At 36.4% G+C, this 20,645-nt stretch overlaps 1 protein-coding gene across 1 annotated transcript in view; it reads left to right on the top strand.

Moving 5' to 3' along the window:
• The window catches only part of rad50 (RAD50 homolog, double strand break repair protein), a 46,373-nt gene that overhangs the window by 7,986 nt on the left and 17,742 nt on the right, over positions 1–20,645 (top strand). The window contains exons 7-18 of the mRNA XM_022676214.2: positions 817–945; positions 3,665–3,830; positions 3,936–4,129; positions 6,163–6,369; positions 6,571–6,753; positions 7,143–7,300; positions 8,649–8,824; positions 8,953–9,190; positions 13,660–13,849; positions 14,062–14,188; positions 15,140–15,333; positions 16,402–16,512. Coding sequence (XP_022531935.2) covers positions 817–945; positions 3,665–3,830; positions 3,936–4,129; positions 6,163–6,369; positions 6,571–6,753; positions 7,143–7,300; positions 8,649–8,824; positions 8,953–9,190; positions 13,660–13,849; positions 14,062–14,188; positions 15,140–15,333; positions 16,402–16,512 — 2,073 coding nt within the window. The remainder of the gene's footprint in view (positions 1–816; positions 946–3,664; positions 3,831–3,935; positions 4,130–6,162; positions 6,370–6,570; positions 6,754–7,142; positions 7,301–8,648; positions 8,825–8,952; positions 9,191–13,659; positions 13,850–14,061; positions 14,189–15,139; positions 15,334–16,401; positions 16,513–20,645) is intronic.

Genomic DNA, 20,645 nt, shown 5'->3' with positions numbered 1-20,645 from the left:
TAGCAATTGACCCAGTATTGGAAATCCAAGTATGAAATAAGGGAAGAGTGGGATTAAACCAGAACTGTAGAAGAGTTTTTTTTTTTTTTTGTAGCTGAAAGAGTAGCAAGGAAGAGTTTGCACTGTGAAAGAGAGAGCCGAAGTGTGCATGTTGTTTGATCTCTCATTTAACCATGCCGTCCCAAGTTTGTAAGTGTGCTTGCGGCCACTTGTTTGTATCAAGTAATTAAACAAAAATGTGTAGATAATGTAGTTTCCATTCATATATTGAGAAACCAATTATTGTTCTTGAAGAAGTACTTTTACATACACTTTTTTTGAATAATGCGATAATAATAATTGTTTATTAGAGTCAAAACTCTTGTTCTTGCCGTGGCCTGTACTGTTGTCTGGGGGTGGCGGTTTGGTGTATTTGGTGTGATTTGTCCAGGACAGGGATTAGGCCTAGTCGTAGACTATGTGCTATGTAGTTAACGAATATGCTTACTCCTTGTTTGGGAAAGTGCAGAGGTCCTAGGCAGAGAAAAATATATTTATTAACTATTAGTCTGGTCTATAAAGAAAATATGAATAATATAAACTATATAAATAGCATTAATACTAAATACCGTTACTCAACTCCAATACATTAGCTAACAGATGCCTGTGCTCACTCACATTACCTTGGGAATGATGTGGGGAGAGAGTGCCATCTACCCACCCTCAGAGAGCATGGCCAATTGTGCTCTCTCTGACTCCGGCTGCTGATGGCAAGCAGCACGACTAAGATTATTGTGTAATTGTTTCTCATTGTGTATTCTTTCTCTGCATTTTCAGAATCGACTGAATGACATTGATGATAACCTTGGCAAAGTTATGAAACTGGATAATGACATCAAGGCTCTGGACAGCAGGAAGAAACAGATGGAAGATGATAATCGTGAGTTAGAAGAGAAGATGGAACAGGTGAGTTTTTATTATTTTGTTATTATTTTATTATTTTAATATTTTTGTTTTTCAAAAATTTAAAACAATGTACATTATGTAAATAAATGTATTGGAACACATCTCTTTTAAGCATGAGCCAGTGTGTCTTTATAAACATTAGTGAAAGAATAAACGTTTCTGAGTTGTATTTTAATAAAATTGGAGTCATTTACAACTTTTAAGACAATGTAAAGTACCAGAGTTCCACACCTGCTGTTAGAGCTGCTGTTTCAGAGCTGCAAAGGATAGGACATCAAAGAAGCTCCTATAGGTGGGATGTATGTGTTGTCATAGCAGCCAGATCTAAATACCAGCAGTAGCAACAGGAAATTGATGTTTACATTGCAATTACGCCTTGCAGGGGAAATCATTGTGCAATTTTCCATCTGTTGGTAGTTTTTCAAAGCAATCTCTTATCTTATCTCTAATCTGCTTGCTTGTTTCTGAAACCATGGTCTGCTTTTACACATGCACAAATGAAAAAAAAAAAATCCAGAAAATTCACGCACACCGGAAAATCCGATTACTGAGCTAAACAGAGCATGTTGTTGAAATGATATCGCTCTGTTCTTCTGCGTGTTTCTGTTTGCACTCTTAACTTTTGTGTGCATTAGAGTGCCTTTTTTTAAAACCTTGATTTGTGTGTCCTACGCGTTTGACATTTTTTGACAAAAATCTTTTTTTTCTCTGTAGTACGGAGACGTTTTGGTCTGTGTGTTTTTGGTATTTAATTTCGATACCCAGCCCTAGCTAAAACCCCATACCAGTATTATTGTTCATCTCTAGTTTGTGCAAGTGTCCATTTGCCTAAAAAAATCGACAAAATGGACATAAAATTCAAAAATTATTACAAAGATGAACAGTTTTAAGACTATGGTGAAGTCAGTTAAAGGCCAGATTGCCTTTTTGTTAATGCTTTTCATAATCGTTTAAAGTACTTCAGTACTACCTTCAGTATTATCATTTATTATTTAAACTCTATATTGCTGCCGTCCTTGGCCAGGTCTCCCTTGTAAATGAGATTTGTAATCTCAATGGGATTAACCTTGTTGAATATAGATTACATCCGTATACTAGGAAAGTGAAGGAAACGCAGGATGGTTGTGCAGCTAAAATTGCTCCCATCGTTTGCTATGGTGGTTTCTATGGTGTTGCTAAATGGTTGCTAGGTGGCAGCTATTACATTAAAAAGTAAATAACATTTAGACATTCCACATGGCTCCTATCCAAAGCATCTGCTCTAGTTATATATACCAATTCTTCTGTTAATTTTCTGAATTCTGCACATTTATTGTTATCTATAGGATCTAACCGCAGTGCGTTCAGCCTCTAATGTTCATATTGCTGATTCACAGAGCAGTTTAGAACAATTCTTCCATTCTTCCATTCCAATTTGTGCTGTGATAAAATGTTATTCCAGCTGAGGGCAGTGTAAGTCCTTTTGTTTAAAAGTCCCATCAGTATGCTTATGTTCAATAATAGAGGTAAAATGTTTAATTAATGCTTATACTAATTTAATATTGTCTAGCACTAGTTGGCTAGTTGTCTTGTTTCACTGTTTTTTATTTTCCCTGCAATTGCACACTAAAACCATGGTATAGACAGACAATTTAGAGTTATGACCACTTATGACCTACTCTTTTTTCCCCCTTTCATTCTGTACTTCAGTGGTCAGGTCCACACAGGATATACCACCACAGAGCAGCTATTATTTGTGTGGTGGGCCATTGTTAGCACTGCAGTGTTGGTTATCCTCTAGGCCTTTATTAGTGCTCACAGGATGCTGCACAGAGCATGCTATTGAATGTTGGATTATTCTCAGTCCAGCAGTTACACTGAGCCGTTCATAAACTCCAGCAGCACTGCTGTGTCTGATCCACTTAGATCAGGCCAAGTTGCAGTAGTATATTATTGAAATGAATCAAATCCTTAATTCAGTGTTTTGACATATCAGCAAGTATCTTTATTATAAAATACCCTGAAATACAGCTCTGGAAAAAATCAAGACCACGTCAGTTTCTGAAAATACAGGCATTTGTTTGAGTAAAATGAACATTGTTTTTTTTATTCTATAAACTACGGACAACATTTCTCCCAAATTCCAAATAAAAGTATTGTTCTTTAGAGCATTTATTTGCAGAAAATGAGAAATGGCTGACTTAACAAAAATGATGCAGAGCTTTCAGACCTCAAATAATGCAAAAACAAACACAAAGTTCATCTTCATAAAGTTTTAAGAGTTCAGAAATCAATATTTGGTGGACAAATCACAGTTTTTATGCATCATGGCATGTTCTCCTTCACCAGTCTTAAACACTGCTTTTGGATAACTTTATGCCTTTACTCCTGGTGCAAAAATTCAAGCAGTTCAGTCTGGATTGATGGTTTGTGATCATCCATCTTCCTTTTGATTATATTCCAGAGGTTTTCTTTTTCGTAAAATCAAAGAAACTAATAATTTTTAAGTGGTCTCATTTTTTTTTCAGAGCTGTATAGTGATATTATTTTAGGGCCAAGTTCCCGCCCCAAATAAAAAATAAATCTAAATAAGTATGATCCAACAAAGATCAGCTGATTGAGGGTGAAGTCGTGTTTTAATTTATATGCTGAAGAATCCTCTAATAATGAGTAATAATTGTAATTTGAATGTATTGATTGATTGATTTTTTTATTATTATTATTGCTTTGATGTGTGTAGGTGTTCCAGGGTTCAGATGAGCAGCTGCAGGAGATGTACCAGAACCACCAGCGTACAGTGAAGGAGAAAGAGAGGAGGCTTACAGAATGTCAGCGTGAACTGGAGAGAGCAGGTCGCGAGTGCCAGAGGATGAACCGCATCAAGGCAGACCTGCTTGTTGAACAAGGTAACTAATCAGAATGGTTGCTAGGTTGCGTTTGCTTATCTAAAAAAGATTATTAATTATATTATTAATGAGCTAATCTGTTTTTATCTTTGTGGCTCTTTAAAGGTCGTCTCCAGATGGAAGCAGACAGGCACGCATTACACATAAAGAACAGGGATGCTCAGGTCAAGTCTCTGGCTGCGTATCTGGAAATGGAGGGCTATGAGAGGACCCCCTTCAGTGAGAGACAACTCCAGAGCTTCCATAGACAGACCAAGGAGAGACAGGACCAGGAAACCGAGGCCCTCAATAAGATTATGGTAGTTTTTTTAAGCAGGTTTTACTTCTTTTAGAACATTAAGGGTGACCCTCATTTTCAGTGTAGTCGAAAACTGAGAGAAGGGTTAGCAAGGACAGGGATTAACAGAGAAAATAAAGTAATATTAAATGAACAAATTAAAACTTGAAATAATTTAATGAAATTAACAAATGATTTAATTATCAAAAGAGGAAAAATTAAGTCACAAATATTAGTTGATAAAACTAAAACGACAGATATAGTTCAAATAAAAATGTAAAACTTGTGTAAGTCATCTTTTAAAGAATTAAAAATGTTTATTGAAGACTTGTGAGGGACCCTACAAGACACATAACCCAACTATTTCAAATATGAGGCCACATCACTAATCAAATGGACAGTGTATCCTCTGCTAAACTTTTAGTTTGAACAGCAGTGGGGCCTTGAGTACCTTGCTTTAGTGCAAAATCAGGACAAGATTTTCAGTTCTGAATCACTAAGCTTTCAGTAAGTAGTAAAAAAAAAAAAAATAAGTATACAAAATTCAATAAACTAATGGCCACCACTTACCTTTTTTGGTAGTAGTTTTGAAAATAGTAAAATGTATTTAAAAATGGAAAAAGCTATGGGCCACCACTCACAAACGCAAATATTTTTAGTTTTATTTTAATGTTGTATTTAAAAAAATGATGTAAGGGGTCACCACTTACAAACATGTTTCTAATATTATTTTAAAATATATATATTTTTCTAATTTTGTAATTTAGTATTGAAAAATGAAAAAGGCTGCTGGCTACTACTTACAAAAATCTTTTTGTCTTTTATTTTACAAAACAGTACAATTTAGTATTTTAAAAAAAGAAAAAAAAAATTACTATTATTTTTAAAATAGTAAAATTTAGTATACAAAAGTTGAAAAAGCTACTGGCCACCACTTACATACATATTTTTTTTATTTATGTATTTTAGAAAATAGTAACATTTTGTGTTAAAAATTAAAAAGGCTACTGGCCACCACATACAAAAATAATGTTTACTTTTTCTTTTCTTTTTTTACAAAATAGTACAATTATTATTATTTATTTTTTAAAATAAATAGTTTTTACTTTTATTTTACAAAATGGTACAATTTAATATTAAAAAAACAAAAGGCAACTGGTCGCCACTTACAAACATTTTTTTATTGTATTTTAGAAAATAGTAAAATTTAGTATTAAAAAATAAAACTGGCTACTGGCCACCACTTACAAAAATATTTGTTACTTTTATTTTACAGAATAGTACAATTTAGTATTTTTTTTTTAAAGAAAAGGCTACTGGTCACCACTTACCTGTTTTTTTTTTTTTTACTATAATTTTAAAAATATTAAAATTTAGTATAAATAAGTTTTAAAAGCTAATAACCACTTACATACAATTTTTATATTTTTGTATTAAAAAAAATAATACATTTTTATTATTACAAAATGAAAAAGGCTACTGGCCACCTCTTACAAAAATATTTTTAAATCTAATTTTACAAAATAGTACAATGTAGTATTTAAAAAAAAGAGAAGGCTACTGGTCACCACTTGCATTTTTTTTTTTACTATTATTTTAAAAATAGTCAAATTTATTATACAAAAGTCGGAAAGGCTACTGGTCACCACTTACATACATTTTTTATAATTTTTTTGTATTTTAGAAAATAGTAAAATTTAGTATTAAAAATAAAAAGGCTACTGGCCACAATTTACAAAAAAGAAATTTACTTTTATTTTACAAAATAGTAAAATATAGTATTTTTAAAATAGAGAAGGCTACTGGTCACCACTTACAAACATGTTTCTGCTTTTATTTTACAAATAGTAAAATTTAGTATACAAAAGTTGGAAAAGCTACTGGCTACCACTTACATATATATTTTTTTTACTGGCCACTGTTTTTCAGCCATATTTCTCACACTTACCGAAGCCAATATAAATATATATTGTCAAAGAAAATTGTTGACAATTTGAACAAATATCATTATATTGCCCACCTTTGATCTCATCATGGATGAATCTTTTTTTTCAGACTGACATGCAAGAAAAAGAGACCCAGAAACAACAGAGCATCGATGAAATCCGTGATAAGAAGACTGGCCTGGAGAGAACCATCGAGCTGAAGAGAGATATACAGGCCAAGAAGCAGCAGGAGCTCAAGAACATTAAATCTGACCTGCAGAGACTGGAGGGCTCTTCCACCAGACTCCAGGAGCTGGAAACTGAACTTTCAAAAGCGGTGAGCGATTTACTCGTATCTCTATTTCTGTCACTGGTAAAAAAAAATTAGAGTAAACAAAAAAACAGCATCACTCTAATGTAAAAGTGTGTTTTTCATAGAAAGAGTTCATTTGGATAAAATAAATATCAAAACAAAAAATTGAGAAGCTATTTAGAAATCTGGACTACATTTAGTAGAAGTGATGATTACTCTGTGCAGGAGCGAGAGCTGGATAACGCTGTGCAGAGCTCTACAGTGGACAGTCTGAAGGCAGAGGTGCAGGAGCTACAGAGAGAGAAAGCAGAGCTGGACCAGGCCCAACGCAGACTGGACCAGGAGATGGAGGCTCTGAACATGCACACCACAGCACGCACACAGATGGACATGCTGAAGAAGGATAAAGTGAGGACATTTGAATTGTGCCTTTATGACATGCTTCTATAGTCATAAATAATGTGAGATAAAAGTTTTTAATTGAGACACATTATAGAGTAAAAATGAAATGTTTAAAAAAAATTATGATTGTGAAGGGCTGGGCAATTTGTATTTTTTTTGTTGTATTGTGATACACTTTCCTGATCATGTTATGGATATTGTGGCAATTAGTCCTGTTTGTTTGCATGACAGACAGCAGGTTTTGAATGTAAATCACTCTAATAGGTATGGAAAAAATATCTTAATGGCTGTTTTTAATAATCTGTTGCTGAATATTTTTTTCTGCAATACATTTAATGTATCATTAAAATGTCGTGTCACCCAACCCTATGTTTGTGTTTGATTTTGGAGTCTAGACGGATAAAGAAGATCAAGTGAGGAAGATTAAGTCCAGGCACAACGATGACCTGGTGTCTGTGATGGGTCATTTCCCTAACAAGAGGGAGCTGGAGGACTGGATCTACAGCAAATCCAGAGAGATCAATTCTCTCCGAGAGAAACTAGGAAAGCTCAAGTGAGTCTATAAAATAAATGTTTGATTTCTAATTCTATTGTTCTATACAGTTTGAATATTAGGAGCATCTACTTCTTTGTATTTTGTTCATTTTTCCACTGACTCTTCTGACAATATAGGAGCACTTTTTAGTCTGTAATGATTATCCAGATCTACGTAATTTTGTTTTCAAAGTGTACTGTATATATATATATATATATATATATATATATATATATATATATATATATATATATACAATTTGTCCATTATTGAGGCAAGATAGTACATTAACATTAGCCACTAACCACAACGCTAGTGGTTAGCCGCTCATGCTAATGCTCCAGCCTTAATGCTGGAGTAAATCGTGAATATTAGCTTACTTCAAATAAACAGAAGCCCTTTACTCACCAAAATTGCCTGGGAACAGAACTGCAATAGGGGAAGGTTAAGGCTGCCTATTCACTCAGCTGCTCATACAAGGGTTGGTCCCCAAAAGTGACAAACACAACAAATTTACATATTCTCTCACTAAACATCAGAACATTGTGCATTAAAATGTTTTCTGGGATTTTAAAGTGGCAGTCTGTATTATTTTCTAGTTTCTAAGCTAAAAGCAGAAGCATTTCTATGTAGAGAAGTGACAAAATATTGTGTTTAATTGGTACCAGTGTGCTGGAAAGACCATCCCTGCTAAGCCAAATATATTCGTTCTAAAAACCACGTCAGGCATATTTACGTACTTGCGTCACAAGTACAGCCTTTAAAAGAGGATCCGGCTCGGTTTTACTGAATGCAAGCGGCTGGTGGAGCAATGGAGACGTCAGAAGAGGAAAATCAGAGCTCAGAAGCTCATTCACTCATAGTAAAAACAAAGTGTGTAGTTGAAGTTTATGACTGAGCGCTCTCTCTCTCTCTCTCTCTCTCTTTCTTTCTCTCTCTGATCATATGGAATCGGATTCATCCGCTCTGAAAGGAGACTGCCTGAAAGGAGCCAGGCTGTCTAGTTTTAAAATGATATTTCCGCATTTTCCTGCAATTACTTATTCTCACCAGAGAGGACCCTAAATCCCAAAACCTACGGACAACAGCTTTAAAGAACATTTAAATCCCAATTTAGCTGTCTCTAAGAGTTCTGTTGCATTGAAGCAATACAGAAAGCTAGGGACAGAAGCTGTACCCTCAGAAAGCAGGTTTGGAGGATTTTTCATTGTATTCTTTATTATTAATTTTTTCCATTTATTTCAGCCATGCTCTCTGTCTCTTCTTCTTGTGGATGTAGCTTGTGTTTTAGTATGTTTTACCTAACCTGTTCAAGTCACCTGTCAAGCACACACAACTCAAACCACAACTGTCTGTTCTCTCTCAGCAAAGAGCTGGCATCCAGAGAGCAGAACAAGAGTCACTTCACTGCTGAGATCCGACGCAAAGAGCAGCAGCTGGCCAGCTATGAGGAGAAGCTCTTCAATGTGTGTGGCAGTCAGGACTTTGAATCAGACCTGAGCAAGCTGCAGGATGACCTGGACAAGTGCTCTAAGCAGAGAGGTATGAGCATCCAGGTCAAATGCATTTTAAATTTGAGATCTGAGTAAAGAAAATAAATCTTACTGCTAAATGTGCTGATAAAAGTAAAAAAAAAAAAGTTTTATTCTTCATTCCCTACCCTTCATCAGCTATGCTGGCGGGTGCTACAGCTGTGTACACCCAGTTCATCAGTCAGCTGACTGAGGAGGGTGAGCCCTGCTGCCCGGTGTGCCAGCGCATCTTTCCCTCTGAGGCGGAGCTCCAGGACGTCATTAACGACATGCAGTCCAAACTGCGCCTGGTTCCGGACAAACTGAAGAACACAGAGCAGGACCTGAAGAGGAAAGAGCGCAAACGGGATGACATGATGGCTCTCAAACCTGTCAGGTGAGACTTTACAGCTTAAGTGGTAAAGTACCTTTGGGCAGATACACAGCCTGTGACAAAAAGTGCAATTTTGCCTTTCTCCACAAGGGAGCATTTAAGACCAAATAATTTGCAGCCTACCACTTTGAAGCATTAAAAAAAACTCTCCACAAGCATTAAAAAGGGTCTGAATTCCAATATATTGTTCATATCTATTTATTCAGTGACGATTTGTTATTTTGCCTTTCTACAGCAATTCGGTGTGCACTTTTAGACTCAATATGTTATAATATATTAGTTTATCAAAAACATAGCTTTGAATGTTTTGCATAGTCCCTTAATTTTTATGGCCAAAATGTAATTTAGACACACTATAAAATGAAATGTGAATTTTTATCTTTACATGGGAAAGGTGCTGCAATATTGTTGGCATTAAGTAAAAATACTGTAACTAGAAAATGGTTGCAGCAAGAACCTCCAACAAAAAAAACTGATGTTGGAGTTAAGATTCAGATGATTTAAGAATAATTTTATTAAATACTGTGATAAATGGATCTCAATCTTCCCGATTGGTGAAACAAGCAAACTAGCACTTTGAAGTAATAAGCACTACGCAAATATATATTTATCTCCCACAGGGTGGTATGTTAATTGGGGGGGGGGATAAAATTAAATGTGAATTTTAAATAAAGTGAATAACTCTGAACAGACATTACAATTAACACTTCATACCAGTTGATAAAATATCAGTTAATACTTTTATTTTTTGTGCTTCCCTTATTTCAATGAGAAACCAACAGTTTTCTGGTACCCTCATGTCTACAAATGCATTTGTGTGCTCTGCAGTTGGCTAATGTTCAGCTCTTGATTTAAGCTTGTGTCAACCCAACCTGATATGACCGGAAAGGAAATTGAGACCGTTTAACCAAATCTAGTCAGTTTGAAAACACATTACTAGCCTCATGCTATTCTCTTACCATTAATAAGCTATACCTGTCGTTCTCACCAGATGATCACTCAATCTCTGCACAAATATCACAGTGTCTCTCAGACATATCCGCATGGATGAAGGAACATCACCTCCAACTAAACCTCTCAAAGACTGAACTTCTGGTCATACCAGCAAAACCTTCTATTCAACACAACTTTGCCATAACCATCGACTCTCTCTCTCTCACCGACAAAGGTTGCTAGGAACCTGGGTGTCATGGTTGATGACCAGCTTCTCTTCACGCACCATGTGGCCTCAGTTGCTCGATCCTGCCGCTTTGCGCTTTACAACATCGGAAAAATTCGACCGTTTCTGACGCAACAGGCCACCCAACTCCTGGTACAAGCTGTGGTAATCTCACGCCTCGACTACTGCAATGCCGTACTAACTGGCCTCCCGGCCTGTGTAGTAAAACCACTACAGATGATTCAGAACGCAGCAGCACGTTTGGTCTTCAACCAACCAAAACGGGCACATGTCACCCCGCTGCTCATTGAGCTCCACTGGCTACCGGTTGCTGCTCGCATCAAATTCAAAGCGCTTACAATCGCCTACAAGGTGATGACAGTACAGGCTCCTTCCTACCTGCACTCGCTCCTGAAGCCTTACGCTACCTCCCGGCCGCTGCGCTCCTCCAATGAACGTCGCCTCGCTTTGCCAAACACTCACACAAAGCAATCCAGACTGTTCTCATACAGAGTCCCCCAATGGTGGAACAAACTACCTTCCACTACCAGATCAGGAGAATCTCTCGCTATCTTTAAGAAACTCCTGAAGACAGAGCTCTTCAAAGAGCACTTACTCTCCTAACACCTCTAACAAACTAACTAATTCTAACCTCATCTCCTTCTTCCTCTTCTCTACTCCTCTATCCCATTATTTCCCTCTGACCTCCTTAAGGCCCTATCTATAGATGCTTTATTTTTAACTTCTATTATTTTTGTACTTAATCTCTTCTGTTATTTGCACTTCAATATTGTAAGTCGCTTTGGACAAAAGCGTCTGCCAAATGTAATGTAATGTAATGTAATGTAATATAGAAGATAAAAGTGAAGCCAGGCTGCATCCTGCAACAATATAAAACAAATACATATGAAACATGGCTGAGGTAGATAATGTTTTTGTGATAATGGTTATCATTTTAAAACAATATGACAAACTGTTTGTGAGTGTTCAAAAGAGTCTGATATCGATGTGCATCTATGTGAAGTTTACAGGGGTTTGTAATGTTAGCTGTTATTTTGCAGTATAAACTAACACTTACCACCCCTCCTCTCTTTCCCTCTTATCTCCCTCCGTACTTTTCCTTCTCTCTCGCTCACACTTGCGCGTAGTGTTCGCACACTTACATATATACTGACTCAACTGTTGTTCTTATCCTAAAGCTTCTGCAGATTCTTAGTTAACAAACTTCAAACCATCCTGAGATATTGTAATAAATTAAGAAAGACTTTAGTCTGCCAGGCCTAAACCACACTACACAATTCTTTTTGTTTACCTTCTAAGAATACAGAAAAATATAGGCATTTATTTATTTGTTTTTTTTTATCATGTTCTAAGGGTGCTTTCACATTTGTTGTTTGGTCCAGACTTGCTGACTTTTAAGTTTGGGTCTGAAATAATGTAGTAGGTGTAAAAGAGGCTGCGAAAAAAGGTCCAGATGAAAGCAACAGAGTTTGGTCCAACCCAGAGAGGTGTTATCTGTCCAGATCTATTAACCCTTGGTCTGGTTCATCTGCAGTGTGAAAACACTTTTCTAGATGGTATATTCTTTCAGACCAATTACAGAAAGTTCAAAGAGGGAAAAAGTGCCAAAATCCGCCTCCCCTTGGTGTGCAGGTGCGTCACGCAGCAGTATGGACACAAACATTTAGACTGGAAAGTACTTGGTTTACTGTAACAGTATATTCACCCTTATTTATAAACAGAAATAGAAGAAATCAGAGGATAATCTTTTTCACTCATTCTGCTGCGGGTGGTGAGTGTATGCGAAGGGAAGACAGAAAGCTAGAATTCATCAAAACACCTGGAAAAGCAGCTGTAGCGATTAATCACAGAATATTATTGTGATGAATCTGATCAATTCTTTAATAATTTATATTTATCGTATCTTATTTAATCTTAGCTAGTTTAATCTACCTTTCTGTCTTGTCTGATCTCTGAGGGCGTTTTCACACCAGCACTATTTGGTCCGGTTAAAACGGACTCTGGTTCGTTTTTACCTTTAGTGCGGTTCAATTAAGCAGATGTAAAAACAGTAATCGCACTCGGGTGCAGATCAAATCCGAACCAAGACCAGCTAGAGGAGGTGGTCTTGATCTGGTCCCAAATGAACTCTGGAGTGGTTCGCTTGTGGTGAGAACGTGATCCGATCTCGATATAACCCAGCTATCAAATATACTCCTTTTTTAAGCTAAATTGCTGATAAGGCGCAGTTTAATCTGATATATTAGCCAGATAAGGCTAATTAGTTACCACAGTTGCTGTCTCTCCTCAATGCTGTTTACAACAGGTGTGAAAACACTCTGTGCTGCATTCACTACTCATTTCCACAAATTTCTGTTTACTACATGAACATCTGCGATATATGTCCTATTTAAAACACTGTGTTTAAAAGCGTAGCATTTCAGCGTTCTGTGTTATAGCAGCTTTAAACTGCACACATATTTGCAACATGCTTGTATGCTTTATTGGTGCGTATGTTGGTGCGTTTAGGTTTGTGCCTGTCTGAAACCAAACCAAACAGGGAGAAAACGCTCCAAATAAAGAACTTATCCACAGATCCAGACCATAGAAACCAACTACAGTTGGTCACTCTTCTCTGTGTTTCTCTTTTGCTCTTGTCCATTGTGTCATCACATGTCTCAACTTCCTGTGTCCATCATTTCAAATTAAAGGCTCTCTGATTTCATGACACATCATAAAATTATGGAATGTACAGCTCTGGAAAAAATTTAGAGACCACCACAATCAGTTTAGCTGATTTTGCTATTTACAAGAATATGTTTGAGTAAAATTAACATTCTTGTTTATTTTTCCCAAATTCCAAATACAAATATAGTCATTTGTATTGCATTTATTTGCAAAAAATGAGAAATGGCTGAAATGACAAAAAAAGATGCAGAGCTTTCAGACCTCAAATGATGCAACGAAAACAAAGTTTATATTCATAAAGTTTTAAGAATTCAGAAATCAACGTTTAGTGGAATAACCCTGATTTTTAATCACAGTTTTCATGCATCTTGGCATATTCTCCTCCACCAGTCTTGCACACTGCTTTTGGATAAATTTATGCCTTTACTCCTGGTGCAAAAATTCAAGCAGTTCCGCTTGGTTTGATGGCTTGTGGTCAACTATCTTCCTCTTGATTATATTCCAGAGGTTTTCAATTTGCTAAAAACAGAGTCTCAATTTTAAGTGGTCTCTTATTTTTTTGTGTAAACAGTACATGTGTGTCTGAGTGTTCTGTTAACTGCTTGTGTGTGTTCTGTATACACAGGCAGTCTCTAGCGGAGCTGCAGGAGAAGGAGCTGCCTGAGCTGAGGAATAAGCTGCAGACTGTGAATCGTGAGATAGAGAAATTGAAGGGGGACATCGAGGAACAGGAGAGTGTACTGTCCATGCTGATGTCTGAGGAGGACACGGCCAAGGCCTGCCTGCAGGACATTTCTCTCATGGACCGCTACCAGGTCTGACCAGTGTCCTGAGCTTATTATACATTGCAGTTTTAGAGAATGTTTGTCTAGTAGGATACAAATGGGATTGTGACATTTATTTATTATTTATTTTTTATCCAACCCTGCTTGTGTATATAGTTTGCTTGTCTGTTTATTGATTGTTTTTATAATGATATATTATTCTTGTGTTTAGTTAATGTGTGTGTATGTTTATTATATTGCAGCTAGACCTAAAAGACGTGGAGAGAAAGATAGCCCAGCACGCTGCCAAGCTTCAGGGAGTGGATCTAAACCGGACAATGCAGAACGTCAGCCAAGAGAAGCAGGAGTCCCAGCATCGTTTAGACACCAGTAAGACCTTGGATCAGTGTTTCATATCAAACCAAACCATCATTATCAGGGACCCCCAGAAATTGCACTTGCCTGGTCAGCCTAAAAGCAAAACTGTGGACAGATTTAGGGTCTCAAGAACTGTGAAAAAATGAATAAAAAATGATTTTGAGCAGTGAAGCTGACAAGAAATTACATTCTTTAATGGCTTCCTAAATTACTTATTTTTCCTTTTCGTAGATTAAAGACTTTTTTTGTTTAATTTATTATCGTAATAATAATAATAAGTAATAATCTGGAAAAAAATCGAAATATACAATTTTGCATAAAAATTCTTCAAAATTACTTTGTATAAAATCTGTTTTCAATCAACACTAAAAAGGTGTTCTCTTTGTTCTGCGAACATTTGCCATTTTGTAGGTACAAGGTTTATGGTAACATGAGCATAAATAGTTTTAGATTAATATAGTTTAATTATATGTAGTTGTGTGGTTGATTTTTTACGTGTAACAATCAGATTCATTTTAGGTTATGTATACACTTCCCCTTTGTTTCAGATCTGCGAACATGTATGCATTTTTGCGTAATGGACATGCATTTTGACCTAGTATTCTTGTACGATTCCATGTTATAAAGTGTGCATATCCTTTGATCTTGCATTTCACAGTGTCATGCCAAGTTTGTCTGTTGTCAGTGTGTTCTCTTTTTTTTATTTTTTATTATTGTAGCCAGTTAGCAAGGACGCTAACCCAGCAATCTGCTTATGGAGCCATCCACTATTTTCATCCATGCTTCATTTCCTTCCAAATTGTCAACACGAATCTCACTCTTGCTCTCTCACACACACACACACACACACCCACAAGTGCGTTGTGTGGGTCGGCAGGTTGGCAATTTCAGGGTTGACAGGTCTGATGATTGTGTAGATGACCAGTAGCAAGAGTTAATTCTTATCTGCTTCTCCCACCACAGCCTGCAGTAAGATGGAGCTTAAGCGCAAACTTATCCAGGACCAGCAGGAGCAGATCCAGACTCTGAAGAGCAGTGTGAACGAAATCCGTTCAGAGAAGCTCCAAATCTCCAGTAACATGCAGAAGCAGCAGCAGCTGGAAGAGCAGTGTGTGGAGTTAAGCACTGAGATTCAGGCTCTGCACAGAGAAATACGGGTAAAGCTTTATGAGCAGTAGAGCCTCTGCTTTTTTACTTTAAGATGGAAAAAGATGGGGGAAGAAATCATAATAGTGTGATATATACTCACATGCCACACGTTAACAGCAACAATTGTCTGGTCCCATTATTTTGGCCATATCATATCATAGCTACAGAACACTGCAGAATATTCATATGAGGTCTCCGGCATTGAATAGGGATGTTCACACAGACAATCACTCACACAAAGCCACCCACTGAGCACATCACTGTAGGTGGTAATATCTCCTATGACGTATCACTCCATCTCCCATAATTCACATAGTCTTAGCCAGAGCCAGTGTTATACCTCACTCACAAGATAACACCACATATCTTACACAGGTGCTGTTTTTGTTTTCACGGGGTTCCTTGAGGTAGCACCTTAATGATCAATATTAGGCCTGTCCCTGACTCCACTTTTGTCAGTTGAATCAGATTCTGCCTTTTAATATAAATATTCAGCAATTTATTCATGTATTCTTTCTTTATTAAATTTATCTATCAATCAGAAAATTCCTGTGCAAGTGCTGATTTCCACCACATTAAGAAAAGCAGCAGTTATTGAGAAAGTAGTCAATTTTTAAATCTAAATGAGATTGATAATGTTAAAAAGTCTTCAATTTATTTTCTGCACACCTGCCTTTATTATTACCTTTATGGTCGATATTAGGGTTGTTCCTGACTCCAATTTTGTCAGTCGAATCAGATTCTGCCTTTATTATAAATATTCAACTATTTATTCATGCTTTTTTCTTGCATAATTATCTAGAATCAGAAATTGATTCTAGATAAGATTGATTTAAAATGCTGCCTGATTTCATTACTGGCCTTCACATGAATTTGTGAAATAATTTGACAGACAGCATGCACATATTTGTGGTGCTGGTTAAAGCAGCATTTATTAGAAAATAGCGTCCACAAACTTTAAGGCATATAGTGACCGCTCAATATATTTCTATTTCTGTCTCTAAGAACGCTTGCACAATAATCGAATAAGATTATTATTATTTTTTTGGTCATTATTTATTATTTGTGTTCTATAGGAAGCGAAAGAGCAGGTGTCTCCACTGGCGACCACTTTTGAAAAGCTTCAGCAGGAGAAGCAGGAGCTGATTGAGAGGAGACGACAGAAGCAAGTGGAAGGTCAGGAAAAGGTGAGTAGCTTGGCTGCTTTTCTTTTCATTAGGCTACAGCTACTATACAGATCAGGCACCTCGCACAAGGGTGTCTCGGGTCCTTAAAAGTATTTAATTTGTTTAGCTAAAAAAAGTCTTATATCTTCTCTTATATCTGAAACAAATCTCCCAAAGGGCTTTCTCTTCCACAACACAATTCTGTTTCGTATGCAAGTTAGAAAGACTAAATTAAGATGATACTGCTGGCAAGGGGAAGTGTTTAAAATGTAAAGAATTTAAAAACTGGATTTCACACTGGACCTTATTTACAGTTCTGTGTTTTGTTGTGCAAAACTGTTCATTTGTTGTTATTAGAAATATTGGTTTGTGAAAAAACAATACAAAAATCAAAAGCTTAGTGTGAAGTCTCTGAACTTAATACTGGAGTTCTGTGTATTTTGTCATTACGTAATTGAGAAAGTGGTCCTATTATTTTCTTTGAGCAATATTTTAAAGGTCTATAATTCAATTCTCCCAAACCAGCAGATACCCTGATTGCAGCTTTTAAGCCAAAAAAAAAAAATAGTGCTGGGCGATATAGGAAAAATCGTATATCACAATATGAAATGTTTTATATCACGATAACGATATATATCATGATGTCATGTTAAATAATATCATTGCTTACTTTTTTCCGACTTTATTTTAAAGTGACATTAAACCAAACTTTCTCAAATGAGAATTACTACCTATTAGTGCAGCAATATCTCAAATGAAAACAGATGAGGTAGATGCAGTAGCAATTTTTTTCTAAAGAACAATGCGTCTCCATTTATGCAAAGTGACCACGCCAATACATTTCATCATAGCCTGCTTTATATATTTGCATGAATTATTGATGAAATTACTGTAGAAACGATAGAGACGATAGAAAATAAGTAGCACGATAGACACTCCCCACCAAATATCGTCCCCACGATATTTTTCGTCATATCGCACAGCACTAATATCAACCATATTTCATTGCATGTTTAATTTTACCTTGCTGTAGTGAATGGGATTGTTTCTTGTTATTAATTTGTTTTTTAAGAATTGCATTAAAAGGTAAATAAGATTGTTTTCTGGGATTTAAATGCGCGATTTTGGCTATAACTGGAAATATCTGAGCAAAACTGTGCCGGAATGAGGTGCACAGCTTTTCACAGGAGCTGTCTGCCGCTGCGTTTACAAGCACATGCCCAGCCATGTGGTTACCACGTGTTTATTCCCGCTCCTTTTAGTAAAACAGGCCGGGGAACCTTGCACTTATTTTTTGCCCATTTTTCAATTGCTTTTACTGTTAATTCAGGGAGGTGTGCAAGGCCACTTATCCACACAGGCACTGCTGATGTAACTGCTTGATATTCTGCCAGCTCCCCTCTCTACCTTGGAATTTCTGTTTTAGAAGCGTACCCCCCAGCCTCGCTATCGTTTCAACACGAGCGCTGAGTGAAAACGGCGCATAGCAATCAGACACTTCTAGGTTTATCTAGGTGAAACAATTTTTACAACTATTTCCTTTATGTTCAGTGTATATACTGTTTTTAGTATATTAGTAAACACTAGTGAAATCACTGTATTTTTATTAGTGAAGATTTAACAGTGCATAATTGAACTAGCTAATGATCAGGTCACATTAGAATTGACTGACATTGACTCAACATTAAGGTCAAGTGTGCAAGTAACATAAAATCCTAATCTGCAGGATCCCATCTAATCTTGCATCATTGCATGTGTTGTCAGTGCTGCTTGAACATATCAGCAGAGAGCGGTGCAGGAGAGCACAGGAAATGTTGCTTTTCTTGGAACATATCTGGGCCCTTTTTTTTTTTTTTTTTTTACTGTATTTATAAGTTTGTTTTTCCATGACTTTATACTGGACAGGAAACAGCTAGCCAGTGTTCTTGATAAAATATCAAAATGTATCAAATGTAAGTACTCTTGTTTTTTTGTTTTTTTTTCTCAGGACACTGCCTGCCTGTATACACAATTGACAGTGTCTGTTATGATGACAGTGAAGCTGCTTAGGTTTGCAAACTAACCCACAGTGATCAGGCTGATAACTGAAATAAATGAATCTGCAAATAGAAAGATGTGTGTTTTTTAACATGGTAATTTGCTGCAATGCAACCCAGTATTAGCAAAACATGAAGTTGTTGGATTTGTTGGAAATTAACATTGAGATAATAAAAGGGGGAGTGAAAGGTAGGGGTGGGCGATATGGCTCTAAAATAATATCATGAAATTTCGTGGTATTTTCACGATAACAACACTTTTGGCGATATGTCAAAACACTGAATTAGAAAAAATATTTAGAATTTTATTATTGCATGCAATATGATATGGCTAACTGAGATATTAAAAATAATAATTTTATCAGATTTGTAACAGTAGTCAATCATCCAGAGTGTCATGATACTAATAATGCACTCCAAATATCTCCATATATCCAGGATTAAAGTAAAATAAATAATACTGGACATATATAATCTGTCTCTAGTAGATATATAATAGGAAATGAGAACGGTGTGAATTTTTCTTTTGCTAAAAACGGCAAAAAAGTAGTACCCTGATGTGATAATTAGGGGTGGGTAATATGTCACGATATTTCAGGGTATAATATCGTTCACGATATTCAACATTTTTGGTGATATTATCGGGTACGATACGATATGGCACACCCCTAGAGAAAGGGATTAGTAAATGTACGTTTTGGCATTATGAGAGATGCTGTTCTGATTTGAGATGGTTTCTAAACAGTGCTCACCAAAGATTGCTGCTTCTCAAAAAGTAAAACGATGTGGGTGTTGGTATGACATTTACAGATTTGCAAGTTAATGTATATTACAATTATGTGTTTATGGTGTCTTAAGTTGTACACTTAAAGGAGAACTCCGGTGTAAAATGGACTTTTGGTGTAGTAAAACATAATAAAATGGCACATCTCCATTCTCCCACAGTGCTCCGAGATCCAGAAATGTTAACAGTTTGTCCAAATACCCTTCAGACTGGGTGACACGGGGCATAATTTGCCGCAATAAATCGCTTTTTTCACTGTTATCCAGACTCAAAGTTGCTCCACAACTTCTTGCTAGAATCCGGAGAGCTCTGACATTTAAAACAAGGCATTATTAATTTCCAAGAAAAAATGTACAAGAAACTTGGCATGTAAACCACTGTTTACATCCCGTAACGCTAGCTTCATCTCCGAGCGCCGCCATTACCCTGGCGCCGGCTGCTACACTATGCAGAGTCTATGTAAAATTGTTAAAATTTCTGGATCTCGGAACGCTGTGGGAGAATGGAGGTGTGCTATTCATCAAAGGTAAGCACTTTTCTTTTCCTGCATTGGATTTAGTGCTGTTGGCCAAGTCAGGCCAAGTCCTTCAGATCAAGAAACCTAGAGCGAGTTTCCCAGACAGAAATTAAGCATAGTCTTATACTACACAGCATTTTAAATAGAGACTAGGCTTCCCATATTTTACAGACTATAAGGCAACACTAGTAAGGAACAAAGGTGTCAGCATGTTCCCCTTCTAATTTAGCAGGTCTCGCCATTTGGGGATGCCTAAGTAAACAAACTGTAATTCTTAAAAAAAAAAAAAAAAAAACATTTTCTTTTAAAGTCAAACGATGGATTTTAATCTGTATAGATTTCCCTCCTGAAAACTGTTTATTTTGGTGATTAAAATGTTTCAGTTTATTTAAAGAAAGCTTAGGTTTCTAGTATTGTAGCTCAATTAGCATCAGTGCTAGCTGCAGTTAGCATCGATTAGCACTAGTAAATGCTGCCCCGAGTGTTCCAGTAACCCAGGACGCTATCAGTTACTGGTTCTTCCTACGTATTTTGTTTTAACAAGGTAAACATGCAGACAACAGTCCGAAATGTTCACCTCTGAAAGAGCTAGGGCTGTGGTTAGCAGCTAATGCTAATACTGCTTCAGCCTCATTTCTGGAGAAACCTCATTAAAACTCACTGTACTTCTACTCACTACTCATTTGTTTTATTTCAAATCCAGTGTGATGCCATGTAGAGCCCGAATGATTGAGAATATGTTACTGCTCAAATATTTATGAACCTAACTGTTTATAATGCCTTAGAAAAAAAAATGAAAAAACTGTACACACTAGTT

This window comes from Astyanax mexicanus, chromosome 17, assembly GCF_023375975.1.
Source record: "Astyanax mexicanus isolate ESR-SI-001 chromosome 17, AstMex3_surface, whole genome shotgun sequence".
NCBI lineage: Eukaryota > Metazoa > Chordata > Actinopteri > Characiformes > Acestrorhamphidae > Astyanax > Astyanax mexicanus.
Note: the sequence above shows the minus strand (reverse complement) of the source record. Positions and strands in the feature narration are given on the sequence as shown.